This window comes from Rhodamnia argentea, chromosome 4, assembly GCF_020921035.1.
Source record: "Rhodamnia argentea isolate NSW1041297 chromosome 4, ASM2092103v1, whole genome shotgun sequence".
In the NCBI taxonomy this organism is placed as follows: Eukaryota; Viridiplantae; Streptophyta; class Magnoliopsida; order Myrtales; family Myrtaceae; genus Rhodamnia; species Rhodamnia argentea.
Window position 1 is genome coordinate 2,759,034 of NC_063153.1, and position 27,943 is coordinate 2,786,976.

A 27,943-nucleotide genomic window follows, 5' to 3' on the forward strand; every position below is an offset into this window, starting at 1 on the left:
TTTCCCCCAAATGTCTTTTCTTTCCCGGTCCAGTCGCGCGAAGTGAAGTCCTGCGCGAGTTCTTCATCTCGAGTCGAGTCCGCGATACGTGCTTGTGCTGTTGTTATGGTCGTGTGCTCGACGACACTGCGAGCGTCTGACGGTGCCATCTCTCCTGCGACAAATTCTACAGATACAAATGGCCTACCCATCCCGGGGTTCGCCTCACCGGAGGCGACGCGATGTGGAGGCCGGAGGCGGAACCTCCGGCGATTTCGGCGGCGGGTCGTCCTTGGACCCGTTCGACATCACCAGCACGAAGAACGCTCCGGTTGATCGCCTCAAGCGCTGGCGGGTACGGTACTCTCTGCATTCTGCCCTCGTATTCGGGGAATGGGGAATTCGTGTGTTAGGAGGTCGAGTTACAGAATTGATGTGCCTGTTGCTTTGCTCTTGTTCCTGTTTCTGGGACTGAGGTTTTCATTAAGTCGTTACAACTTGACTACTGGGACTCAGCCAATTGTGTGATGACGGAGCATTTACATGGCGAAACCTATGTACTTCTTTGGATAGCTGCTATAGAGACTTTGGTGGATTTTTAAAAAGGTAGTGGTAGATAGAAAGCTACCAGCAGGGGTATGTGGTGACTTAATTGATACCTTGAGCAGGGGTATGTTTGCAGTGCCTTCTAGTTTTAATGTTTTTCTTTTTTCCAAATTGTGCGATGATTTTGATTTTGATTTTGATTTGGTGTAAAACACTTGCGACCTTTGAAAAATATACTAAGTCGACACAGCGAATCATATAGACTTCTGTATTTGATGATGCTTTGTAGTCTGAATAATATTTTAAAGTTTTGGCTGGAAAATCAGTAAGTTACTTTTTGCTTGAAAAAGACTTGTCTAATCAACCAAATGTCTATGATATGCACAAGATTTATTGTCTTACACTCGTTGACTTGTGATTGATCACTTTATTGGGAAAGGCAAAGCTCCTTAATGCTGTTGTATTAGTTAAAGCACATATATGCAGTATGCACATGTCATGTTGTGTAATGAAATGTGATATGTGACGCCTGATTGATTGTTTGTTTTAACTGGTTCTTCTTCACAAGCTTATTTCTATTCCCGAGGCTGATTCATTGATGCATATGATTTTCTTTTTTCTGTTCTGCCTTTTTTTTTGGGCTATTCTTTTGTACTACACTCCTAATTTGCCGTCAAGCAATTGTTAAATACAAATTGGTTGAATGTCTAATGCAGCAAGCAGCACTTGTTCTGAATGCTTCTCGCCGCTTTCGATACACCCTAGACTTGAAGAAAGAGGAAGAGAAAAAGCAAACGCTGAGGAAAATTAGAGCCAATGTTCAAGCCCTACGAGTACAAATTTCTCCATGAATGACTTTGATAGTTTTGTGCCGTTCCTGCGATATAAGTAATAATTTGGAGTTTTTTTTTTCCTTGGAATTAGGCTGCGCATCTCTTTCAAGCTGCTGGTGAACATGTTAATGGTACTTTGCACCTTTACTTCTCCTTGAGTCACAGCAATTACGTTGGAGTTGATGATAGATGTTTCATGGAAGTTCATTGATATCTTCTTGCTACTGTTGGTGCTTGTCCCATGTTTGATTATTGATACATTTTCCTACTTAGTGTTGGTTGTAGATTGAAGTATAAGCGAAAAAGAAAGATTCATGGTTATGAAGTTCTAACAATGGCAAATTTTGTGGTTATTAGATTTTGTTTATAGCTTATATTTTTTTTGGTCAAGGATTGCCATATTTTTGTTAGAATTTTGATGGATAACTGCTGCGAAGATTAATTTGTGAAGAGCAAATTCTTTAGATCTTAAGCATTGCCTTTGGGTTATTCCAAGCATGCTTGAGAATGGAAATGAATAAGATGGTTTAAATGAAGACAATTGCTCATATTTCATCATGCTTTGTTTGTTGTGCCGAATGTTGACTATTCTGAGATCCTCCTAAGAAGCAATAGCAATCTTAGAAGGTACTCCAAGTATAACTAGTGGACTTGTGTTTACATAGCAGACTCCTGGGGGATCAACAATTTCTGAACGCCTCTTATGCTAATGAGGACAAGAATCCTTGTCTTACTGTTTGATGTTGATATAAACATTATCAAAATTTAGCGCAGTTTGAAAGTACAGAGAGCTTGAGAGATATTTCTGCGTGCAGTGATCCTCTGTTGGTTTAGTGAGGAATCGATATGAACCTAGTGAGTCTTGAGATTCCTGTGTTGGGTGTGGTTGAAAGATTTTTATTTTAAAGCTCCTTGCTTTAATGAAGCCACATTGATATAGGCATCACTTAGACATGGATCTGTGGAATTATATGGCCTTTATCTTTGTTAGATGGTGCTAATTGATGTTTAATTTGACCGAGTTATTTGTCAGATTGAACATCATTATATATGCGATTGTGTACTAAAATCTTTAAAGTATGCTGTGGTTGCAGTACATCTTTTTAGAACTATTTAGACATATGTACGTTGTGGGTGTGAATCGTGGTTTGTTAGGCAATATCTGGAATGATGGTAATTGGTACTCAATTTCACCAGTAAGTCTATGTCAAGATTTTGCGACTTCCAATGGATTTTTGTCCGATACATCACTGGCTCTGGGTGAAAAAGCAGATTCTGATGAAGGAGAGCTCAAGCAGGCTAGCTGTTCAATTAATAAACTGAAGATTTTAGTCTTCTTGTGTGGGGTTAGAAGGAGAAACTTCAAAGGACCATATAACACATTAATGGAAAGGCTATCTCCATATCTAGAGGATGAACTGAGAGATATTGTTTGCTTTGCTTATATTCTTCAGAGGACATCACTCCTCTAGCCTGTAGATGCTCTGGCAAATTAACCTTGACATCTCTGTTCTCATTATGATCTTGAGAAGCTACTTATGAGAAAGCATTCCTCTCCTGGTATCTCAAGGTCTTATCCCTCATCCAATGTGGCATTTTGTTCTCAACTTGACTAACTGAATTTGTGTAATGTATAGCTTTGGATTGCGTAGGTGTAATTGCCGAGGCCTCAATTAATTAAACTGTAGTAGATTTTTGCCTGTTGATGTAAACAGCTGACCACATAGCAACTTAATGAGATTCTCATTGAACAATGGGTCTTTGTTTGAGTATCTAGTAGTTATCATTCTGCTCACTGATTGTGTTCCAAAGCACGGTAATGGGAGGTGTTAATTGTCTGGGTATGTTTCTCCTTAAAAGTTTGAGCTCCTCAATAAATCAACCTATCTGGAATTTGAAGCTTTTATATTGCTTTGTTTAGTCAGGAAAAAGAAGCTCAGAGCCTTACAATGAATTACTTTAGTTCGCAGTCAGCGTTTCTTGCCTTGGTTCTTTTACTTTGACTGTATCAATGTTAAGTGTCTCCCCATAATTGAGCTTTTTGTTTTTGGTGTCTTGAGCTCCAGATTTGCACTCCCTTGCTGCCCTATAGTTATTGTGCTTTTACCTATCAAAAGAAAAGGTGAAATTGTCATGTTATGAGCATTTGGATTTGAGTTTTTCTTTTCTCAGTTTATGCTACTAGAAAACAGAAGGTGTCAGAATGAGCTGGGGCTATTTATAGATGCGAGCTTTTAGGTTTTCATCCACTAGTTCCTGAAGTTGACATAAACCTGTGTTTGTGTGGGGGGAATGTTATTGGACTTGTTGGAGAGGGGAATGCCTGAGTGGCATCCTATCCGCGCTCACCCCCTGCTCTTGCTAGTCACTCTGGTTTATTGTTCTTTCTGTTAAACAGCTTCTTAGTCTACCTTTTTCTTTATAAAAGACACGTTGTTGGTTTCTCATCGTTGGTTTTCCTTCTACATACACTGGGTCAATCTTTACAGTAATTCTCTCTTTTCTTCAGCTCATTTTCTTAAATGATATCCTTGGTCACGCTGCTTGCCTCCCTTATCATTATGGCACAATTGGTGTCTTAATGATGTCAGCATATATTTGAAGATGAATGCAAACCTGAATTGAGTCATATGTCTTGTCTTTTTCTTTTTGTTGCAAAAGAACTAAGAGATCAATTTTCTTTCATTCCATGTTTGGACAGCTAGAAGTTTCTTATTTCACTCTTACTCTTATGTTGAATGCTTGTGAACTCATGGGTGCTAATGGCAGGAACTGCAAAATCCCCAATCCCAAGTGGTGATTTTGGAATCAGTCAAGATCAACTTGTTTTGATGACAAAAGATCATAATTATTCTGCATTTGAGGAATATGGGGGGGTAAATAGCCTAAAATATGTCATTTTCGTTAGGTTTGTGAAGAATTAAATATCGTCTTCTTAATGTTTGCTACTTTTGCTTCAGGTTAAGCAGCTGTCAAATTTATTAAAAACAAACTTAGAGAAAGGTATTTGTGGTGATGATGCTGATTTACATGCACGAAGGAATGCATTTGGGTCAAACACGTATCCTCATAAAAAAGGAAGAAGTTTTTGGGTAAGTAGTTCTGTATACGTGTCTAGTAATCTGTATGTAGTATGTATCCACACAAAGTTGCTGAAGCTTCTCATTGAAGATGGAAATTATGTGCTAATGGTTTTCTTCATTGTTTTGTCCCCCACTTTTGGGTCTACTCAGATGTTCCTCTGGGAAGCTTGGCAAGATCTTACCTTGATTATACTAATCATTGCTGCAGTGGCTTCTCTGGTGCTGGGTATAAAGACAGAGGTAGGCTGGAGAAAACATATTAATTCAAACAATCAAATTGACTAAGGGTATATTTATCTTTACATTTTAGAAAAATCAAAAAGTATTTTTCTGCTTTTCTACCAACACTTAAAATATTATATATGAATCTATGTGTCAATGTCGGTATGTTGTGAAAGTTTCAAGTGTTTCGGATTTAGGAAAAGTCAAAAGTGAGCAAGATTTGGATTAAGCAAATAGGAAAATGCAAAAGTCAATCGAGATAGATTGTAAGTTTTGTTGTAGTTTCAATGTTTGTGCTGCTAGCCTGCTATTAATAGAGTAAGACCTTGTCATGTACCATGACTTTTGATTCTTTACCAATCATGACCACAAGTATAATTTCACTGGGCGCAACAGTTCTTAACAATTGTGGGACTATTGGCTTTGTTGTAATTTTTCATTACTCAGAGACTAAGTCAGCATGGGTTATTTTATTCTCAAAATTTCTGTCACATATTGCTGGTGTTTGTTCACCATTTGAAAAGTAAATGACATTGCGCAAGATGAGTAGTCAGTCTCCGCTGATGGCCCCACAGTGTTTTGTTAGTTTATGCTATTGATTGTTGCTCTATTTGTTCTTTTGCTCTATTTTCCCCTATCTTTTGGAGAAGCCCCTGAAGTCTAATCAATTATCTGTGTTATCTGTGATGTTGAATTATTTATTTGTGCTTACTATTTCTATCTAGGGTATCAAAGAAGGATGGTATGACGGTGTGAGCATTGCTTTTGCAGTTCTCCTCGTGATTGTTGTTACTGGTATGATTTTTTCTGGTGTTTGTAGTTGGTGTATACATCTATTTTTCCCTATGATCTTCACAATTGCTAAAACTTGTTAATAATGTTTCATGACAGCTCTGTACTCTTTCATCTTGGAAAGTAGTTATCTCGATTTCGATTTTCATGGGCATTTGAATGATGGTCATACGAGATGGTACATTAGGTTTGTTACTAGGATCAGCAGGGACAATATTGTTTTGGTGTTAGTTTTCCTTAGTAATGCTAATAGCCTTGTGAATTTATCTTACGATCTGACCCAAAAAAAAAAATTTTTTTTTTTTCGTATGAACTACTGCACAGACGAAAAAAAGTCAGGTTATATAGAGATAGAGAGGGAGAGAGCCGTCTAATTGTGGGAAGACAACTTGCGGACTTCAGCAGAGATTGATTGATTGATTGATTGAGAGAACATCTGTAGTTGGTGAAAGGAGAATTTGAGGTGTTTGATCGGATCTATCTAGGTTTACCTAGCTAGTAGTTTGAACCCAAATCTACTCCAGGCTGATTTAACTAATGCATTGTTAAAGGAATAGCAAGAAAATTGCTTCTTATTTGCTTGTTTCCCCAGCTGTCTTGTACATGATGCTTAGAGTGATGATTTGCCAATGTTTTTCATATTTCAAAAAGTCTTTCTCTACCTTCATGTCTAGGACTTGTCAATGTGCGTCTAATTCTTGTCATGAATTTGTGAAATTATGTAGGACAATTGACAACTATTAAAACTTAAAATCTCTCTAACTTCATGTCTATGACTTGTTCATGTGTCTCTAATTCTATGATGATTTTGTAGAGTTTTGTGGGATCATTGTCAACTATTCTAAAGCCTTAAGCTGTTTGATAAAGGCATGTTTAAAATTTAAAATGTTCTAACACTCCCTCTCACTTGGGGTTGAACTTTGGCCTACGATTGAAGCGTGAAAATATATAATTGGGGGTCAAATAAGGACCTATAAGATTTGAACTCGTGATGTTTTGCTTTGATATCAAGTGAGATTTTGGTGGACCGCTATCAACCAATGTTGTTGAAACTCGAGGCGCTCTAGGCGCTGTGACTTTGCAATGCCTGCGGTGCTTGGTGCTAATTTTGGCCTTGACGTTTTAAAGATACAATTTTGGTTATTGGTAAATTCTGCTTTCTTTGTACTTTTGGTACTTAAAATATATACGTTGTCGCATTGTTTAATACATTTGAAACTATTAATTCACATGATGTCAGATGGTTAAAATATATATTCAACTTTTCTGGTATATCTGATTGTTATTAGAATTTTTGGAGAGAGAGGGAGAGAGAGAGGGAGGGAGGGTAAAAATTCTGCAACAATGCTGTACATATACTCTGAAGTAGAGACTAACCAAGAGAGAAAGGAGTAACATAAAAGCTTCTCAATTTTTTCTGCCCAAAGACAAATGTATTCAACCACTTCTCTTATTTTAAAACATTTTATTAGCCTCTTTATGAAACTATTATCCCCCATTTCCTTTACTTTTATTAGAACAAGGATGAAAATCTCGAAAGTGTAAAGCTTTAGTTAAAAGGATCTACTTTACAGAGGCATTGCTCAGCAGTGAAGCACAGCACCTTGTAGTGCACATCTAGGTGGCTGCTAGGCGATGGCACTTTTCCTAAGACCACGCAAAGCACTGAGTTGTGCTTCGCCACCTCGCTTGAATGCTTAGGCGAGTGCTTTTTGTAGTTGTTAGAGGGAAGAATTGTTTAATATTTACGGTCTGACAGAACAAATGATGTTTAGACTAAGTTCTGCTCCAATATACCCTTGGGAGTTTTTTAACGAAAGTATGTGATACCTGAATGATATAAAAAAGTAGTTTATCTAAAACGGTCTTTAATACTTTTGCGAATACTTTGCAGCTATAAGTGACTATAGGCAGTCCCTTCAATTTCAGAACTTAAATGAAGAAAAGAGAAACATTCACATGGAGGTATGCTAGTTACACTTAGTTTGCTGTTTGTGAATGTATGCTTTTTTTTCTCTTGGTTTCAATATAGTGGAACATAATTGTAGGTTGTCAGAGGTGGTCGAAGAGTTGAAGTTTCAATATATGATATAGTTGTTGGTGACATTGTACCCCTTAATATTGGCGATCAGGTAAGCTGCTTCATCTTCTTTGAGATTTCTACTGTGAGTTTGGAAGTATTTCAACCTGATTTTCACTTGATCATCCTTAGGTACCCGCTGATGGAGTTTTGGTTTCTGGTCATTCTCTTGCAATCGATGAATCTAGCATGACTGGAGAGAGCAAAATTGTATGGCTTACTGCTGGTTTTTCTGATTTTTATATTAAGCAATTTGATTAGTAACTTGTCATTTATTTATCTTTTTACAGGTTCATAAAGATTTGAGGCATCCTTTTCTAATGTCTGGATGCAAAGTTGCTGATGGTAGTGGTACCATGCTGGTAAAATTAATTTTTTTGCAGTTTCTTTTGTTTTGTGTTCTTCTTTGACGTAATAAATCATTTCTGTGACATCTTTGGAGACTCATGTTAGTAGTTAAAGTGCATAATAAATACACCTCTATAAAGTGGATTGGGTTCAGTCCAGTTGCTCCCTTCACTTGCCCTGTGATTGTAATAGTCCCCCATTATGCTCCCTCATTGTTGACTGCCAATTCTTGAGATGTACAACAAACATATCCATTTTAGTGGGTGCTGTTGGCTGCAAAAACATTGTCATGCCCTTCCACTTTATTTGATGTTGTTTACATTGGTACGAAATTAAGTGCTGTTGATTGACTGACGATTTGTGCATTGTGTTTTAAGATGTTCCCATAAATTTTGCATCTGAATGTCCTTTCTTATGTTTATAAAAAGGTTTATGACTTATGATATCAAGAGTTCAAAACAATAGAATTTGGTAAATTGTTTAGTGCAAGCAACGCCAGTGGGAGTATGGAAATATAGTTAAGCTCCAAGTCAATTATTAGACTGTCCTTTCTGCTGTATTTTCTTGCATATGCTTTCTGGGTGATATTTAATTGTACATGGTAGTGTCTTTGGTCAGGTAGTATTCATTATTTTCCACAGGCAGCTTATTTCTTAAAGTAGCTTTAGTTGCACACATTAGTAGTGAAGATTGTTTCTAATATTTGCATATTGTCAAGTTTTTACTGAACTAGAGAAAGTGATTGCTGTTTCTCACATGCACGGACACAAGCACGTGTTGTTCCCTTACTTAATGTTCAGATTGTCTATGATATCTTCTTTGTTCTAGGTAACGAGCGTTGGAATTAATACCGAATGGGGGATGCTTATGGCCAGTATTTCAGAAGACACTGGTGAAGAGACACCGTTGCAGGTCCTTCTCTAATTTATCTTGAGCTTATTTTTTTAATTCTGCCTACTTTATGTGAAAATGTTGATTGGTGAAGTAGTTTCTCTGTTTTTCCTCCAAGTTTTGTGTTGGCAAGCATTTAAAGTCTTGAAAGATAAATTGATAAAATTCAATGAATTGCCTTGGTATCTGAAAATTAGAAGGTGTCTGTTTTAGTGAATAATGAGATTATGGGATAAATTGAAGTTTATTTGCTATGATAAGGCAGAGGTTGGATTGGAGATGTGGAGGTGAAAACTTGACATGATGGATTGCATTCAAGAAGACAAAGATTAGCTAAGAAAGTTAAGTTGCCTTTGAAATATGGAGACAAAGCTCTTGTATTTGACTTTTGACAATCGGAGTTATGAAAGTGTGCTAGGCTTTGCTTAGAGAAGCTGTTTTCAAATAATTCTATTTTTTTTTTGGAGAAAAGACTGAATGCTTCTGTTAGTGCATTGTTTCCGAATGTGACAAGTGCTGAGGATTGGTATCATTCATATATTGTTATCTCTAGGGTTTTGGCTTGAAATCTATACTGTTATGCAAAGATCATTCCCCCTATTGCAATTAAGAAAGATTATTTTTTCTATCCAAATGTTTCTGTGGGGGATATATTGAGGATGCCATTGCTAAGGAGCGCTTGGGTACGGTGTAGCTGGGTCAAGGCTAGTATTCCTGGAATCATTCACTTATCAGATTTAGAAAATGGATTATTTGCTATGAGTGCTTGGGTACTGTGTAGCAGGATCAGGTTCTGGAATACTTTGGTGGTAGCTTTTGTAATATCCGATTCACCTTTTCCTTTGTTATTGTCGAGAAAGTTCTTAACAAGATCTGAAAGCAGTAGAAATGAGACATTTGGCTGGTTCAAGGTTGAACTGAGTGATATCAGCCTTGTTCAAATCCTTTATCTCTAATTTGCTAGTGATGGAAGGTGATCAACTAAGATTCTTGAGATCCTTGTTTGGGTTGTAATATTGGTTCAGTGCCAACGAACTGATGGGTCTTACTTTGGTTATCTGGGCAAAACTTTTGGTTTGGAACGGCATTTTGGTGATACCATAAAGGAAGAACATGTCTGAAGATCAGATTTGTTTGTTTGTTGCCCCGGCCACGGGAGGATCAACATTGATTGAGAGTTTGTCATCTAATCTTCCTTCAGTTCTCTTTATATCCTTTTTCTATCTTCAGTTGCGCAAAAGCGGGAGAGTAATGGACCTTCTATGGGAAGATGATTGTGAAATTAGTTTCGTTTGGTTAACTGGCATGCTATTGACGATGATATGCAGAAAGATGGATTTAGGAAGTCTGACCAGAAATTATGCAAATTTTTATGTACCTGGTGAAGTATAAGCTTGTGGAAAGCAGCTTTTATTTGAAAGTGGGCAGTGCTTGGCTTACTGTGAAAAACTCATTATCCTCATGGGATAAGTCTCTGGAAAAGTGGAAATGGAAATGAAAGCGTGGAATGAATTTTGTGAGGGCACTTTTCTCAAGTGGGACTTGGCAACGGAGTTAGATTTTAGCATGTTACCTGGACTCTTTTCCAAATTTGTTCCATTATAAACTGCGATGCCATGAGTGAATGGTAAAGCTCTACAAATAGTGAAACAAAAAAATTTGCAATGACACACTGTATTTCTATTTATTTTTATCTAAAAATAATATTCAATTTTGAATTAAATTAATTAGATAAATTACCCTCTCTTACATTTACTGAGGAAGCTCATTATCGGTAGTTGGAACAAATCTAACTACATATCATCTTTTGATTGACTGGATTCCTCATCTCATCAATGAGCTTTCTTTCGGCTTTTAGCTCTTCTTGTAATTGGATTGACACTTCCTTGGTGTCTCAAAGAGAATTTATTTTTACCAATAAAAGACAACCTAATGTTTGATAGATTTAACGTGATACAGCTTTCACCATGAAATCTTATTTACATTGGCCCAGAAGGAGGTATTACCTGTAATTTCCCTGGAAATATTTTGGAGGAAGTGCTGGAACCAAGGTTGCTTTCTTGATTAGGACATCATCTAGGGTAGGAAGTTTATGGAAAGAGGTTAGTTTGTCATCACGGATTGGTCTGTCATATTCTGGAGTCAGGGGAAACAGGTGAATGAGCAGCACTCTTTTGTCATTGTGATAGGATAGGGTTTAGGTGTGAGATCCATCCAGTCAAAGAGTGAAGAAGAGAGTGATTGTGACTGGGTTCCATATTCATCTGATATAATTTTTGTGCTTGTCTATGAGCATGTGCTTGTATGTGTTTTGGCTCAATAATGTCCTTTTTTAATTTACTCACACTGAATAAGGTTGACTATTCATGAATAGGTACGCTTAAATGGGGTCGCTACATTTATTGGGATTGTTGGGCTGACTGTAGCTGTAGCAGTTTTGATTGTACTTTTGGCAAGGCAAGTACCATTTAGTTGATGATCCTTTCTCTCTCTCTCTCTCTCTCACACACACAGCATGCATACTCAAGTGCATATGTGCGCACGGAGATGGAATTTATTTGGGTTATCAACCTGTATATGTGCAGATACTTTACTGGCCATACAAAAAATTCGGATGGCAGTCGTCAGTTTAAGGCAGGGAAGACTAGTGTTAGTAAAGCTGTTGATGGAGCCATCAAAATTTTCACGATTGCTGTAGGTGCCTCTTTTGCATTTGTACAACCAAATTTTCCTTTCTTGTTCCTTTGTCATAACTGACAATGGAATGCCAGGTCACAATTGTGGTGGTTGCAGTGCCCGAAGGGCTTCCTTTAGCTGTTACATTGACGTAAGCACTTTCAACCAAACTTGTTTCTTCTGGTTTCATTTCTCTAAAAATTGTACTCAATATAGTTAAGGAGCACTATAGTGCTAGATTGTTTATTTTTTCACTTTGTATTTTATATAACTCGAATTGGTGCACAAGGTCTGAATTGGTTATGTTTGCATGACTTGTCACGGACCCCATAGTGCAGTGTCAGCCGTGTCCCTTGAGCAATTGGCTTGACTTCTATCTGTTGCCGTCTTGTGGATTGGCCAAGTTGTGGCAGCAAATTTGTCTCCATTTTTTTCCTTTTTCAGTTTGGCATTTTCAATCTGTTTGGAGTGACACTCCTTTGAACTGTCAACTTTGTTCTTTTCCGCATAATGTGCTCTCATAGTTTGACTTTTATTTAATATGAAAAGTCTATAACCATTCAGAATGAACGAATCTCGACATGTCGAATTATATATAATTCTTTCGTTAAATTTCTGAAGCTTATTTATTTATATTTTTGTTTTCAAAGTATTTGAGGGAAAATTGGAAGTAAAAGGTAGAAGTCCAAATAAAGGGACCCATATCGTTCCTTGTAAGAAAAGCTCCTCAGCCATTCAGTTTCTTTCTAGCCCTTGGAGCTAGTTTGTCCAAGTCTAGATAACTAGATGCTGAACTCTCTCTTCTTTGGAACTATATAACGTGCGGGCTTAAAAGGAAGGACCAAAATTGCTTAGCTTTGTCTGAATGTTCAACTTGCTCAGAACATTTGCCAGGTCAATAGGAATTGATCTAGAACAGACCATATTTGATGTTGGTACTTTTCTTTGTTCTTTTTATTTTGTTGAAAGTGGAAGAGAGAAACAAAGGGGGAGAGGGTTCACAACAACTGGCTTAGCCATATCTCATTAAATTGGCTTTATGAATATGCATTAGTCTACACTTTATGAAGTCTTCTGTAAGTTCTAGGTGCGCCATATGTGTCCTTTTTTTCTCGTTTGTCTTTTTTTGATCTTTTCATGCTCCTTTTAACCCAAGGTGTGTTTACACTCGAAATGTGCGAGGCAATATATATGTATTTCTGCACGGTTGTAGGGAACAGAGATTATCCTTTCGATTTGTAGGGAAGACATACTTGCACTTCAATAGAGAAGTGCAAATATAGCAATTCCAACAATGAAATTCCTTGAAGTGTTCTTTAGGACGTTTTAGTCCCTTAAAAACAATGCTTAGAGAGATTGTGCGAACTTAGCAATGTAGCTCTACCCTTCTTTCATAACCTTGACTTGTTGTTAAAAGCATCTATGAGGAAGTCAAATTTAGATAGACATATTTGAACACAAAAATGAATCCCGTGTTTTGATTTAAATTCACTGCACACGATGTTTAGCAGTAAATATTTACAAGGAACATTTCAATTTTGGACAGTATAGTATATTTGTAGGGAGGTGGACTTAATTGTAATTTCTTGAATTATATGTCAATACTATACATGTAATCATAGAAAGGGATGAAATTTTTAGAGAAATTCTGCCAATTAACTAAGAACACATGAATGCGTCAATGGATGGCGGAACCATGGATTGATTTATTTTAAGATACTTATGGCTAATTTCAGGAATAAAGTGAAATAAAGTCTGCTTAATTGTCTTCATTTGTATCCCTATGCTAAGTCCACTTGTCCTGTTGACAAACAAGCATGCCTGCATTTGACTGACAATCTCAATCTGAGCTTGCTTGTGTGATGGTGATGGCACATTTTGATCTCCTTGTGCAATAACTCAGATTCATGATGCGCATTTTACTGTCTCTCCATCTGTTTCATATATTCTTCTCCCACATTGCAGACTTGCTTATTCAATGAGGAAAATGATGGCGGACAAGGCATTGGTACAAATTCTTGAAAAATTAAACCTGCCTTATGGAATATCATTTACGAAAAATGGAATGAGGTCTAGAAGTAGTAAACTTGCAGGTGCGAAGGCTTTCTGCTTGTGAGACTATGGGATCGGCCACGACCATATGTAGTGACAAGACTGGTACCTTGACTTTGAACCAGGTGCATTCTTATTCATATTCTTGGTGATGCGTGATGGGGATGTGTTTTGAGTGATAATAGGAGTTTTTGATTGATAATGATCACCACCAAGGCCTAAAGGAACACTACCAGCCAAGCATGAAGGACTTCGGGATAGGAGAAGTTTACTACCAAGGCCTAAAAGAAACCCACCAACCATGGATAAATAACTCCTTAGTTCACCACCAAAGAAATTTGGATAAAGAACCGAAATAAGAACTTCGCTTTCTTGAGGAAGATCTCACGTGTATATAAATGCAAGTCTTGTCTGTTTTGCAAATAAGATTATTCCTCTATTCATAGAGAAATTTTTCTAAAAAACTAAATTGAAAACAACTCTTGGAATCCTAGAAACCGGAATGACTCTTGAAGTATTCACATAATTAAGACTGACATTAGAATAAAGACTTATAAAAACTAGAACTTAATGTATTCAACCAAGAACTTAATGAATTTAACTAACACCGAATGCATATATCTAATATTAGACTCTCTAAATTCATCCACCAGCTTGGAAGCTGAATAGCCACTTTAGAATATTAACAAACAGCCAGGGAAATCGACTAAAACAGCCTCAGTCAGTAGGTGGCCGATTAGCAGTTTCGAAGTCGACCAGTAACTTGTAAATCTCTGCAACCATGAAATTGACTACTAGTCTTGCGAGTCGACAACTAGCACTGAGAATCGACATCTTCAAACTTGGACCCATGAATTATGCTGTGGCCGATATTTGTTTTTGCTTCCATGAGTAATGATTGAGCGTGGCCAATCACTTAGTTTATTGGTAATGTTATAATTCTATGATTTTAATTGGAGATATTGTCTGGTCAGCATCGAACGATGATTCCTTCTCCCCTTTGTGGTGCAACTTCTGAAAACTAGAGGCCTATTAGTTTATACTTTTTAAACAGAGAAAAGTGACTTTCTACTTTGCCATCAAAACTTAAATATTATCCGAATTGCAAAAATTATGAAAAAATTGTACGTGAAAATCTATGTGTCAATATATTGCAGAAGTTTTATGGTGTTTCGGGCTAATAAAAGGTCAAAGTAGGGTCCTCATGTATTTATATTAAGCACACAATGAAAAATAAAAGTCTATCTAGACACGACCTTTTGCTTTGTAATATCTGATTGCAGTTGGATCATTTCCTTTCCCAATTTTTTTTGTTTTCAAGATTGATATTTTAAAGCAAGCTTAATCTTTCTCAACTAATCTATAAGCTCTAGATGTGTTGTCAAGAAGAAGGTTTTGTTTGATGATGGACCTTCATTATTTGACAGATGACAGTGGTTGAAGCTTATGTTGGTGGGGAGAAAATGGACTCTCCTAATAGCAGTTCACAGCTACCCACAACAATGGTTTCGTTACTCACTCAAAGTATTGCACAGAATACCAATGGCAGTGTTTTCGCCCCTGAGGTATGTCTAACAATCTTAAGGTATCAGAGGCAGAGTATTTGACATTGGAGGCATGGTTCTCATCTGTTTTCTGACATCTGTAGGGTGGGGAAGATGTTGAGGTTTCCGGCTCACCGACAGAGAAGGCCATCCTCCGTTGGGGACTTAAGGTTTTCAATCTCAACTTAAATATGCTATATCTGCAACTCCTCCTGCCGTGAGCTACATTTCACACTAACCATTAGGTTAAATTCTGAAGTTGAAATTGATTTTAAATGTTTTTCTTTTTGGTAGCTTGGGATGAACTTTGAAGCAACCCAATTGGAGTCTTCAATAATTCATGTTTTTCCATTTAATTCTGAGAAGAAACGAGGGGGTGTCGCATTAAAGCTGGTAATATGTTGATTCATCTTTTATCTGCAGCAGCGATGTTCATGCTAATTTGTTTTTCTTGACATACGTAAGGTGATAATATTTATACTTCTTTAGTTGCATGAAATAGTATTAAAGTTTGTTGAAAGGTATTAGCAAATACTAATGGTTTCTTAAACAAAATCAGTCATTCAAGTCGGACCGAGAATATTGTTCTCCTGGCATGATGGGGCTGTCGCACAACCCACTATGACAGCTGCTTAAGTCAAGTAGTAGTGAGCTCCAGCTGTACTGGAAAAGCTATGTAAGCCTTTAGAATTCAAAAAAATAGATTCAAGTATTGGCAGACAACTAGAGGAGGACAAGTTTCTCTCAATAGCTTGACTCACGCGTCAATATTTCTTTGTAATACTAGGAGGCTTCCTGCTTATCCTCACTTTGGATAATCTGCAGAAGAGAGGGATAGTTCTCTCCTCAATCATGTTGCTGATGATATCGTGTGCTGAAAGATTTTGTTCACTATGGTCAACACTAGCTATTGAGATCGGAGTTTCTCCTTTTCTAATCATTACGTGTCCTTTTTTAATGCTTCTGATTGATAATTCTGTCTTTTCTTGTACGTATTTTGCTTTGCTTATGATCTAACAGAACTCGGGTTCTCTTTGACCGCCTCATGCCTTATATCTAGAATAATGATTGCAGTCTCTCTACATATTTCACTTTAAGCCTTTTTCTCCTGTCCTTTTCCGAGGATACTTTTCTGCAGGTTCACAATGTTGCATCATGACATAGTTGCAGTTTAATGTACGATTGAGTTGTTTTCCAATATATTGTATGCAGACGGACTCGAAGGTTCATGTACACTGGAAAGGAGCTGCTGAAATAGTCTTGTCCTCGTGTACCCAATACATGGATTTGAATGATCAGGTGGCTGCATTGGATGAAATAAAGGTATGTGACATTAAGCCTTTACGCCATGGATGTCTTTCAGTATTTGTTGAATAGCTGTTTTCTGTTTGCATACTCTAACTAGACACAGATGCTGACTTGTGTGTTGCATTGGATCTTTACTTTTGATTGCTAATAATCCAATCTTGGTGTTGAGTATAATTGGTGTGTTAGGAATTAGTGTTAGGTTAGTTTTAAACAAGGCAATTAGGATTTTGGGATGTCTCTGAATGCTCTATAAATAGAAGCTCTTATGTAATGTTTCCGCCACCATCTAGGAAAGAGGTTGTGTTTATCCTTTATTCTCTCTCCTCTTTTTGTGGTTCTTAAAAAGGTACATGGTATCAGAGCTAGGCAACAGTGAGAAGAATCCAACCAGACCCTAAATCCTTTGCTAGCCAAACGCAACGGAAGAAACAATTACCCTAGTTTCTCTTTTCAGTAATCAATACCACTTCAAATTCTTTTGGCTACTTTATCATAAATCCTGCTGCAGCCTGATCAGTCGTGCTGAGTTCAGCTTGGGGGGACAACCCCTGTCATTAATGTGCTCGTCTGCCATCCTTTAATCATCGCTCAATTTCATCATTTGCAGCTTCAGCCTCGAGTTTCCTGGTCCATGGTTTCATTCTCAATTTCTTGCCATCCTCCCTCAAGATCCTTTTTGCTTGTTGTAGGGTCATCACTGTTCAACTGCTATTCCTTGCCACCTTCGTGTTGGTAGTCTCCACCGACCTTTTGCTGTGGGGTTGTCTCATTAGACTTTGTAGCTGGTATCTTTGCTGCTAGGGACATCTGTCAGAGTCGTCACAAGTCAAGCTCCGGTCTTCAGTTTGTCCCCTTGTCTGCCTCGCTGGCATGTCTCTGTTAACTGCTTGCTGTCAATGCTTTTCCTGTTGCTGTCTCGGTTGGCCTCACACTGTTCGCTGCTGTTGCATTCTCCTTTGTTTTGGGTAGTTGCCAGCTCTATTGTTTTTCGGTGGTTCGCCGCTTCATCAATCTCAATTACTGTTTGGCCAGTCCTGATCGTCAGTCTCAGTTGAGCTGTGTTGTGGTTGTCTGTTAATTGAGCTCGTCCATCATGGTCATATCTTTGAGCTCATTGATCTTCTCCTCTGTCCGTGTCTTGTCCCTATATCCTTTGAGTGACTAGTCTGAGCATATTGTCTGATGTAGGGTTAGCTACTTTCTAACCATCATCTTCGTAATCCTGCTCCATTCCCCCATCCTCCAAAAAATAAGTTGCAATGTTTCCTCTACGAGAATGGATTTTCAGCAAAGCCTGCCAATTTTGGTTATGTGAATTCTCAATGATGGCTACTGTGAACCTTATCTAACATGAGACTCCCTGTCTACGGCATTATTGAACGTGCGAAGTTGCCGTCAAGTTTCTACTTTCTAGGTAACTGTGAGCATGGGTGTCAAACACACCACCGTGAGCATGGGAGTCTAACACACCATTGTGGTGCTAGAGTCTATGCAATCTCGTTTTATTTGTTAGATTTCATCATGTCAAGTTCACGTAATTCTAGTAGGGTTGTCAGAAAATTATAGGGTGTCAGCTCTTGCTCGTCGGGTGTTCCCTTAGCTAAAATTCAGTTCTGATGTTGTTAATATCCTGTTGATCATGTAAGGTCCGGCTTACGCCTGTTCTTGTTAAATCCAGTATGATCTGACCACATTTAGTGTTCTACATAAGGTTTGCATTACACAATTTGTTGTCAAGCAAAACCCGACAAATGAAGAAAGTTGCGCCTATTATTATTGTTTGTGCTGGGCCCTTTTTGTCTTGTCAGTGGCAAGCTGGATGGCCTCAGGTTGAGCGCAGTGTTGCTGGCATACTGGTTGCTACAACACCTACTTGAAGTGCTTAGATGCCGAAGCATAAGATTTTTCAGCACTAACCATAGGACTTGATTTAGCATTGCATAATTCTACCACAAGAAGAGGAGTTGCTGACTTTTAAGGGAAAAACGCCTTGATCTTCTTTACAGATATCTTGGGATCATTTTAGAACTCTTAACTTACAAAGAACACAATAAAACAAGCTAACTCAGCAAGTTATCTAGATTACAAATGCAGATGGCATTAGTTTACAGTTATATGCATCAAGCCATGTATTTCACAGACTATAACTTTTTAACTGTAATTTTCCTGTTCTCTATTTTCTGTATGAGCAGTTCTGATGAAGGACGACGAGTCCTACAACAATGAATAAATCTTTAGGCTTCACATCCAAAGTTCCCGTAGCTTCACACCTAGGGTTTCAAGCATCTCATCTAAGATAAGAATTGTGGTCGCACAATCCCAGAGCAATATCAACTCTAATAAAAAGAAAGAATCAGAACCCTGTACTTTCTTAAAGTTGTACTCCTAGTTGAAATGGGAATCTTAAAACAAGAAACATAAATCGAAATAGGAAACCTCTAAATATATTACTTATAAAATCCTACTAAAATAAGAAGAGGAAACTTGCCAAATTCCTAATTTAATCAAGTAAAGAACTCTAGTTATTATCTAGCTATGAACTCTGATCTACTTCCGAAGGTATTCAAACAGTCTATTAATCATGGTGCATCATCTCTCCCTCATCGAGTTTGCTTGCAGCTGCGCATGCAAGCCCGATATCTCTTCGAGTTATCTGTTCATTTTTATTTTCAGGAAGCTTTCCTCTGAATTCAGCACACCCTTTTACCAACAGCTGCCTGCTTGAACGATCCTTTCTCGTAGATTTTTTTACCTCAAATGAACTCATTGTTCTCAAAATGACAACTTTGTTTCTAAAAGAGAAACTGTATGTATATTTCCTTCCATTATGATTCATGTTTCGACCATAAAGGCCAAGGCCAACCAATAAGAATATCTGCAACTTGCATAGGGATGACAGCACAAAGTATAGAGTCACTATAAGCTCTGCACTTACTTGAAAGAAGGCACATTGTGGCATCACAGGAATAATAGTGTTGTCAATCCGAGCCACCAAGGCTGCGGATGTGTAGTTGGAAGTTTGAGGCATTCTATCTGGAGGCTGAGACCACATTCATGCAACTTCCTCCATGTATGATCAGCTTTTTAGCTTGATTGCTGCACTTAATAAATGTGTGAAAAATGGAAGCTCTTTCCAATCGTCTTTCTCCTCTTTATGAGCTATAAGATTTCATCAAACAATAGAGATAAAAGAAGTATCCACAACTTCATGATCTTCCAAATCGTCAGCCTCATAAGTGCAGGAATTGAATGAGTTTTCGTCTTCCTTGCCTCCATGCTCATCTTCCTCCTTCAACTTTGCAAGATGCAACTTATTGTCTTTGGACATTGAAAGCTCATGTGCCCAACTTCTCCACACTTGAAACAAGTCTTGCTGCTCTCTCCTCTTTGATTATTGAGAGCTAATTTTCTGTTCATGCTTGAAGAAGCAAATTTTGGAACTGTTAGCAGGGAGCTGACTTTGTCTCCTGACAATCACTGTTAACTGGCTTTTAGGCGAGATCCCCAACTTGGATTTTATTCCTCTGGAGTAGAATAATTCAAGTATTGCATGTTCCACACTGTAAGAGACTGTCTAAGCCACCCCCGTTGAATATCAGGCCGTAGACCAGCCTTAAATGGAGACATCGATTGACTTCCTTCTTCAACTACTTGGCTGCGAATCTTCAATTCATCCAATTTTTGCATGTACTCAGCATCCAGCAAACAATTTTATTTCAAAGATTTTGGCTCTTTCGCACATCTGTTCTAAATACTTGTATGGCACATATTTTTCTTTCACTTTTGCTTCTGTCTCTTGCCAAGTGCTGACAGTTGTTTGCCCCAGTGTTCTTATGTCAACCTCAATGCCCTGCCACCATATTTTAGCCAAGCCAACCAAAGCTTTATCTTTGCAAATTGGACCTTGGGAGCATCTCTCCGGTCATACCAGTCAAAGTACTCGTGTAGATTTTATCCAATGAGAAAACACGATAGGATCTACTTTTTCTTCAACGTCAGGAGGTTTGATCTCAATTTTCTTGGTAATATCTCCAGTGATATCATATGGCTTTGATTGAGATATCATATGGCTTTGATCCTCCCTTCTCAAATTGGTGTGGTGCTGCTGCCACTTGAAGATTTCGTGTCGCATCCACGTTTGGCTTTTGAGGAGGGGTCTTGCAAATTGCTTCTTCTATTGGCTGCTTCTCTAGGTTTTGCAAACAACTTTTATTTGCTCAGCGAGTTCATCAATCTTGCTGGTTTGTTGCTTGAACCAGCGTTATGATCTTTACGTCATGCATACAACTTGGATGCCAACTTGCCAACTTTGGAATTCAACTCAATGTTGATCACCATTGAGTGAGAAAGTGTAGGAACTTTCACTCTGATACCAAAGTGCTGCAGGATGAAGAGCCCCGCAACAAGAATAAATCTCTAGGCTTCACATCCTAATCATCACACCTAAGAAAGAATGGTGTTGCACAATCCCAAAGTAAATACTCTTAAATTCAATAATTCATCGACTCTATTACAAAAAAAGAATAACCCTCTGTATCGACTCTCTAAAAACGTTATTCTCCTATTTGAATTAGGAAATCTCCAATCAAGAAACATAATCAAACTAGGAAACCTCTAAAAAAGAAACCTACTTAAAATAAGAAAAGGAAACTTGCCAAATTCCTAATTTAACTAAGTGAAGAAGTTTAGTCTCTTTATTGCTATGAACTCCTATCTTGACACTGCTTCCAAAGGTACTTAAACAGCCTATTAATCATGCTGCATCAAGTTTCCTTCTCTCAAATTTTCACTTTTGGAATCTCCACTGCTGTTTTCTCATTGAAATTTAATAGCTAGTTTAAAGATGTGATTGACCTCGAATCTGATTATGCTTATGATCATTTATTAGAGAGTCCTGCACTAGTTTCGGTGAATTCGTTTTCCCTTTTCCCCTCACTATTTTGATGGAAGTATGTTAAGTCGCATAGAAGTAGGGTACCATTGCATATCCAAAACGATGATAGTACTCTTAACTAGATAATTTCTACCCGCTAATTGGAAGACATTCAATTAAGCTTCACCAAATTCTTTTTTAAACTCGTATCGCTCTAATTCATTCCCCCATATGATTTTCAGAATAGAGGTGCAAGCCCTAGCTTTGTGATATAAGCAGGAGATGTAAATCTTGTCATACCACCAACTACGGAGAAAATAAAGATCAGTGCATGTGCAAGTTTAATTGTGCTTCTCACTGATGCTAATGATTGTCAGTGTATGTCTTTCTGATAATTGTCCATTGTATGATATAACACTTCCTGATCATAACCCCTGGTTGTAGATGATGCTTTTTAAGAAGGCTATTGAAGATATGGCTGCTAGTAGTCTGCGCTGTGTTGCCATTGCATATAGGACCTATGACTTGAAAGACATTCCAACCGACGAAGAACAATTAACTGAGTGGGCACTGCCCGAGGATGAACTTATTTTGTTGGCTATTGTTGGCTTGAAGGTATGTATACTTGAGTTAAGTTTCCTTACTATCTCATTCAGATGTTTTCTTCGAGTCATTTGCATGAAATGCTTTTATGAGAATGTTCTTTGTTTTAGAAAAATATCATGGAAAATGATTTTGATAGCTATTACAGTATGCAAAATTAGTGGTTATCGATTATGAGAATGTTCTCTGATCTAAACATAAATCATGGGAAGTGATTTTTATAGCAATTGTAGAGTGCAATGAATCAGTAGTTATCATTGTCATCATCACCGTTGTTGTCATCATCATCATGTTACTTTTCCCTTGCATTCCTTTCACCTTAGATTCAATTTTGTGTGGAATATGAACGCTTTCACCATGCTTTGATTGCCTATGTTGAAAGACTCCAGCATTACATCGTTATATAGATGCTTATAGCTTCAGTTCATAAAATAGGTGGTGATCCTGGTTCCAAGGGCACTCATGACGAATTATAATGACTTGGCATAGCAACTGATGCTAAATGGGGAACTACAATAAGAATAATGTTCCCAATGGCACTGCTTTTCAAGTAGTGATTCTTCTTATAAAGCAGGCTCATGACAAGGAGTCTTCCCATCTAAATGATTTGGTTTGTTCCTACTTTTTGAGAGTTTCGACAACAGACCGATAACTTCTGTTTTTTGTTTATTTTTCACTGCATTGCAGGATCCATGTCGACCTGGTGTAAAGGAAGCTGTACGATTATGCCAAAAATCTGGTGTTAAAGTACGTTTTTTCTCATTTAGAATCTTAGATTTGTGCATGTTGAAGTTTTTCATGGATCATTCATGGTTTCTTTTGATCTAGACTTCTGTGAAGACTGAGATATGGTGTTATGCACATATTTGTTATATAACTAAAAGTACAGCTCATGAATTTTCTCTCATAAGTAAAAGTATAGCTCACGAAAAATCTCCAACCCCTCTCCCTCCCCTCCCCCCCTTTTTTTTTTCCAAATGTGGTGTAATATTTTCTCATTCACATTTGTTTCCAACGTACTATCTTGGTATTTCCACCTTGATAGCCGCAGATAGCCAAGTCCTTATATTGTCAGATGGATAAGAGGTGCAGAATATTCCTTTTGGACTCTTCGATGAGAGAGTTAAGTGTTTGTCCAGGTCCATATACTCTGAGTTGCCAAGTTGATCACGTGGACAATTTTGGTCTGCTTGACTGATACGTGGGATGTAATGGTTGCTCATACTAATCTGATAAAGCTTTGTCATTTTCATTGGTGACAAACCTTGAAGGTGATTGTTGATGCCCCGCTAATCCTCCTAAAAGCAAGCGTGGCTTATTGCCACTACTGTGTTTGGGCATTATCCTGCAGTCTCAAAATATTTTTCAACATGTGACTCATGTGGATACTTCGTGTTATCCCCTATATTAGGGGAAACAGTTGGAGTATTGCTATTCATAAAGAACTATTTTCTTTTTTCCCTTATAATTAGATCGCTCCATCTTACCCTGTTAAGCTTTTAAACACTTCTTGTTCATCTTAATGCTAGAAATTATGCAATTAGATACACATATATCCACAAAGCCTCCTTCCTAAGTCTAGAAGATTCCTGGAAAATTAGGTCATCTAATTTGCCTTTTTTGGTAAAATGTATCCTTTTTTCGATGCATAGGTGCGCATGGTTACAGGTGACAATCTTCAGACTGCTAAAGCAATTGCTTTGGAATGTGGGATATTAGGTTCTGATGCAGATGCTACTGAGCCTAATCTCATTGAAGGAAAAGCCTTTCGTGGCTTATCTGATTTTGAAAGGGAAGAAACTGCAGAAAAGATATCCGTATGTTCTGACTAATTAGGTCTCTCTTGTTTTCCCCTCGTGTAGAATGAAATTTGATAGTTACTTTGCATATGTAGGTGATGGGACGATCCTCACCTAATGACAAGCTTCTGCTTGTGCAAGCTCTGAAGAAACGAGGACATGTAGTGGCTGTCACTGGAGATGGCACAAATGATGCTCCTGCTCTACATGAGGTTTGTTTTTAATTTTTTTATGGGAAAGTTTTGATGCTCCAGCCACATTTGTGCTATTGGCCACCTCGATGGATTTAAGGGCATGACCCTGCTCACTTATCCATAGGCTCCTAAATCCTCTAGTTGACAGGTGGACAGTCAGAGTAACTGTGGTGCAATAAATGTTATCAAATTGGTTTGTACACCTTGTTGTGATCTCAATGTCTTATGGTAACGTTATCATTAAAACATTACGTATACAATTTACATTTCCTGTTCGTGGTGTAATATTCATAGGTTGATACATTTTCTTTCTGATATTGTTGTTCAGACATAAATTTTTTATGGTGTTTAGGCAGATATTGGCCTTGCAATGGGAATTCAAGGGACAGAAGTTGCTAAGGAGAGCTCCGATATCATTATCTTGGATGACGATTTTGCCTCTGTTGTGAAGGTTTGTACTTGCCATCATTATTGGCTTATTATCTTGTATCTCACCGACAGAGAGTGATGTTCCTGGAAATTTTGAATCTCAATTCCTCTCACTGCATAGGGAAAAGTAGTTTCTAAAAAATTTCCGGTCAAATACGGAAATGAATGTTATCCTTTTCCACCAAGGTTCAACAATATACTGATATTTTGGAGCTATCTTAATCTCTTGTAATTGAATTAGCAGATGACATATGAGACTTAGATATGTGCTCAACTGCATGAGCTGTGATGTACGAATGCCCCTTTTTGGTCATGATTTTCTGTGTTTTTCTTTTGCTTTTGCTTTTCTGTTTTGAGTGCTTTGTTTTTTCGTTTTTGTTTTTTGCAGTATGCATTTATATTTATGGAATGCAGCATGCGGTTGCATATGATGGATTATAAGGAGGATGGAGATAATGATATAGTTGTTACAATGCTATTAGTTTTCTCTTGTTCATAATTTTGAGTTCTATCTTGTCGACAACCCTGTTGATGCAAAAGAAATTTAAAGGGAGTTCCTTATATGTTTAAGTTCTAAGAACTTGAAGTTCTTTAGGATTCCCAAGAAATTCTACGATTTCTTCTGGAAGCAGATTTCTAGCAAAGGGAGATGACCACGTTGCATTGGTAAAGGAGGCCACTCTGGCCCAGCCGCACAACCCCGAAATAATCTTTAGGTATTATGTACACCATGCAGGTTGTCAGGTGGGGACGATCCGTGTATGCAAATATCCAGAAATTCATCCAGTTCCAGCTTACAGTTAATGTTGCAGCTCTTGTGATAAATGTCGTTGCTGCTGTTTCCTCCGGCAATGTTCCGCTAAATGCAGTGCAGGTTTGATTCCCCTCTCTTATCTGTCAGAGATTGTTTAATTTATTCCTACACCTATTTGTCTCCGTATGACTCCTATGCTTGGCCGTCTTCCTCTTTGGCAGCTTCTCTGGGTCAATCTCATCATGGACACTCTTGGAGCACTGGCTTTGGCTACAGAGCCCCCTACAGATCACCTGATGCATAGGCCACCTGTTGGTCGGAGGTAAGGAGTTATTGGTGGTACCAGATATATCTGTGGTTGAGCTTTGTGTATGTATGTGTGAGCGCGAGGGGGAGGGAGGGAGGTTCCACAGTAAACTTTTGTGTTACATTATGAACTTCTGTGTTTACATTTCATGGTAAGAAGTATGATGCATATGCTTGTATCTTTTATGACCAGAGAACCTCTCATAACCAATATTATGTGGCGGAACTTGCTGATACAGGTAAGATCAATGTAAATTCCTCTGCTAAGTTCATCTATTGTTTGCCAAAAGTTACAAATGTAAATTTTGTATCGCAGGCTGTTTATCAAGTTTGTGTCCTGCTTGTCTTTAATTTTCGAGGAAGGAGCATGCTTAATCTAAAGAATGATAGCAGTGATCATGCAAACAAAGTGAAAAATACTTTGATCTTCAATGCATTTGTCCTTTGCCAAGTAAGTGACATTCTTTGAGTCAATATAACAGCGGGATGAAATGTGTGCTCGAGTGGTTATTCCATTTTGACACTTGTCTTTTACTTTTTGTCTGACGTGACTAGTGTAGTCAGTTATATAAACTTACCTTAAAAATGCTACTCTTATTCAGAACTATTGTGCTTTTGTTTACTGTCTCATTTGGCGCATCCCAGTGCTGAGACTAGACAGCAAATAGCATACCCTGCTGCTTCATCATAAAAATGGATTGTCCGACTAATCTGTTGATCTATAGTGAATTATTTCATCATATATGATTTTAAAAGTTAAATTAAAAAGGAAACAGTGGATGCCCTTGTTCTCCTTTGTATTACAGTGTTGTGAGTATTGGACGAGGGAGATGCATAGCTCTGCTTCCTCAAGAAATTTTTTTCCATTCTCAATTTTTTAGGACGAGGTTGTCTTGTGATCCATATTAACATTCTTTCTCCACATGTTGGACAGGAAGGCTTAGTGATCTGCTCTCTTTGCTTGCAAAGTGGGTAATAAATTTTTTACCTTGAACATCTGACAAATGGCATATCATTTGAACTGCAGATTTTCAACGAATTTAATGCTCGGAAACCAGATGAATTAAATGTGTTCAAAGGAATCACCAGAAACCGCCTTTTCATGGGAATAGTGGGTCTAACACTTATTCTTCAGGTCAGTAATGCTTTGTCTTATTAGATGTGTTTGGTGTTCCTCTATAATCCATGATCCAATTTTTCTCTGTATTCCTTCAGGTCATTATAGTCGAGTTTCTTGGAACATTTACTTCAACAGTAAAGCTTAATTGGAAGCAGTGGCTCATATCGATCATTATTGCTCTCATCAGGTTAACTGACATAGATTTCAACAACTTATATGGATAAAAAATTCATTGGTTTCCTCTTCTTTCTATTCTGTCCATGGCTGGGTGTACCTCATGCTTTGTCCAAAATTCTTGTCGTTCTTTTTGGTGAACTGATCTGTGTGTTTGATTCCTGAATAGTGAGAGATTTTTCTCTCGCCTTTCTTTTATTGGCCGGCTTAGTACCAAGCTTGAAGTGTTGTGAATTTCCTGAGTCAATATCCTCACGGCTGGTCCTGACTGACTTTGTTTGTTCGATGATGGAATCTCTTTTTCCTTTTGATTTTTTGTCATGTTTTTTAGAGCATTGAACCTTGCTCAATTGATGAACATAGGTCAGACAGTAAGTAATCTTTGGTCATGTCCCATTTGTACTTGTGCTAATGTGTTGTTTACTTCTCTTGTTTATAATCAGTTGGCCTCTTGCCATTGTTGGGAAACTGATACCTGTTCCAACTACTCCTCTGAGCGACTATTTTGCCAGGATAGTATGCTGTTGTAGAGGTTCCTGAGGTATGATGGTTTAGAATTTGTTGTGGAGTCTTGTGTTTACTTTTTCTTTTGAGCCTGTCTAAGATTGTAACGGTTTGCTCTTTAGGTCAGCTCATGGATGGCGAGAACATATAGAGCTACCACGGGACTGTGAATTAGCAAGCAAGCATCATTCACATCATTTCTCTTTCCATACCTTTAAAGGACGAACTTCCAAATCTGAGAAAGTTTGGTTCCTTTTTGGTCAAATAGTCAATATTGTAAGGATTAGAGATTTCAAATATCTATTTTGCTCATAATGGTGTTCAGAACTTCACAAATTTGGAAGCCCAAGTTAAGGCAATAGTTCAATATAAAGAATGAATTTCGTATTTTAAGAAAGTTTGGCTCCTTTTGGTCAAATGCTTAATATTGTAATGTTTGGATCTTTCAAATTATCTAATTTACATATAATGGTGTTCATTTTAATGGGAATAGATTTGCACAAAGATTGGAACACGAGCTAGGAGAAATGTTCACCTTATGCTCTGCAAGAGAAATTTTTTTATTGTGCTTGAGGATTTTCTATTCGAGAGTGTGGTTACCTCTAAAACTTGGGGCTGGCTTGTTTTTTCCTTTGTTTTCCTACTCTCTTTTTTCTAGCTAAACGTGATGTGGAAGGATATGACATGACCTTGGAATGCTTCTAAATGTGGTTTGGTAGTGGAAAAAACATAGTTTTGATGTATTATTCTCATGACGTGTGAGATTGTGATTTTCTATTGGTTTGCAGACGAAATTTGCAAATCATAGGGGCCTCTCCCTGGAAAAATTGTTG

General features: G+C 37.8%; 1 protein-coding gene across 2 annotated transcripts; it reads left to right on the plus strand.

Moving 5' to 3' along the window:
* Positions 1-27,865, plus strand: LOC115751280 (calcium-transporting ATPase 10, plasma membrane-type). Of its 2 annotated transcripts, none has more exons than XM_030689111.2 (34): positions 1-334; positions 1,242-1,358; positions 1,450-1,489; positions 4,128-4,234; positions 4,319-4,450; positions 4,592-4,681; positions 5,389-5,458; positions 7,350-7,420; positions 7,504-7,587; positions 7,668-7,745; positions 7,826-7,897; positions 8,712-8,795; positions 11,149-11,231; positions 11,360-11,468; positions 11,546-11,601; positions 13,416-13,458; positions 13,544-13,627; positions 14,930-15,067; positions 15,151-15,216; positions 15,341-15,439; positions 16,259-16,369; positions 21,672-21,842; positions 22,518-22,577; positions 23,483-23,647; positions 23,725-23,841; positions 24,176-24,274; positions 24,989-25,126; positions 25,228-25,328; positions 25,506-25,551; positions 25,629-25,763; positions 26,340-26,447; positions 26,528-26,619; positions 27,050-27,147; positions 27,233-27,865. In XM_030689111.2, exons 1-33 carry the CDS (start codon positions 179-181, stop codon positions 27,144-27,146), a joined length of 3,219 nt encoding a protein of 1,072 aa, XP_030544971.1. In that variant the 5' UTR covers positions 1-178; the 3' UTR covers position 27,147; positions 27,233-27,865. The 2 variants fall into 2 exon arrangements, with proteins under 2 accessions (XP_030544971.1, XP_030544973.1); XM_030689113.2 differs by having other exon boundaries at positions 27,238-27,865.
* Positions 27,866-27,943: the final 78 nt, after the last annotated feature.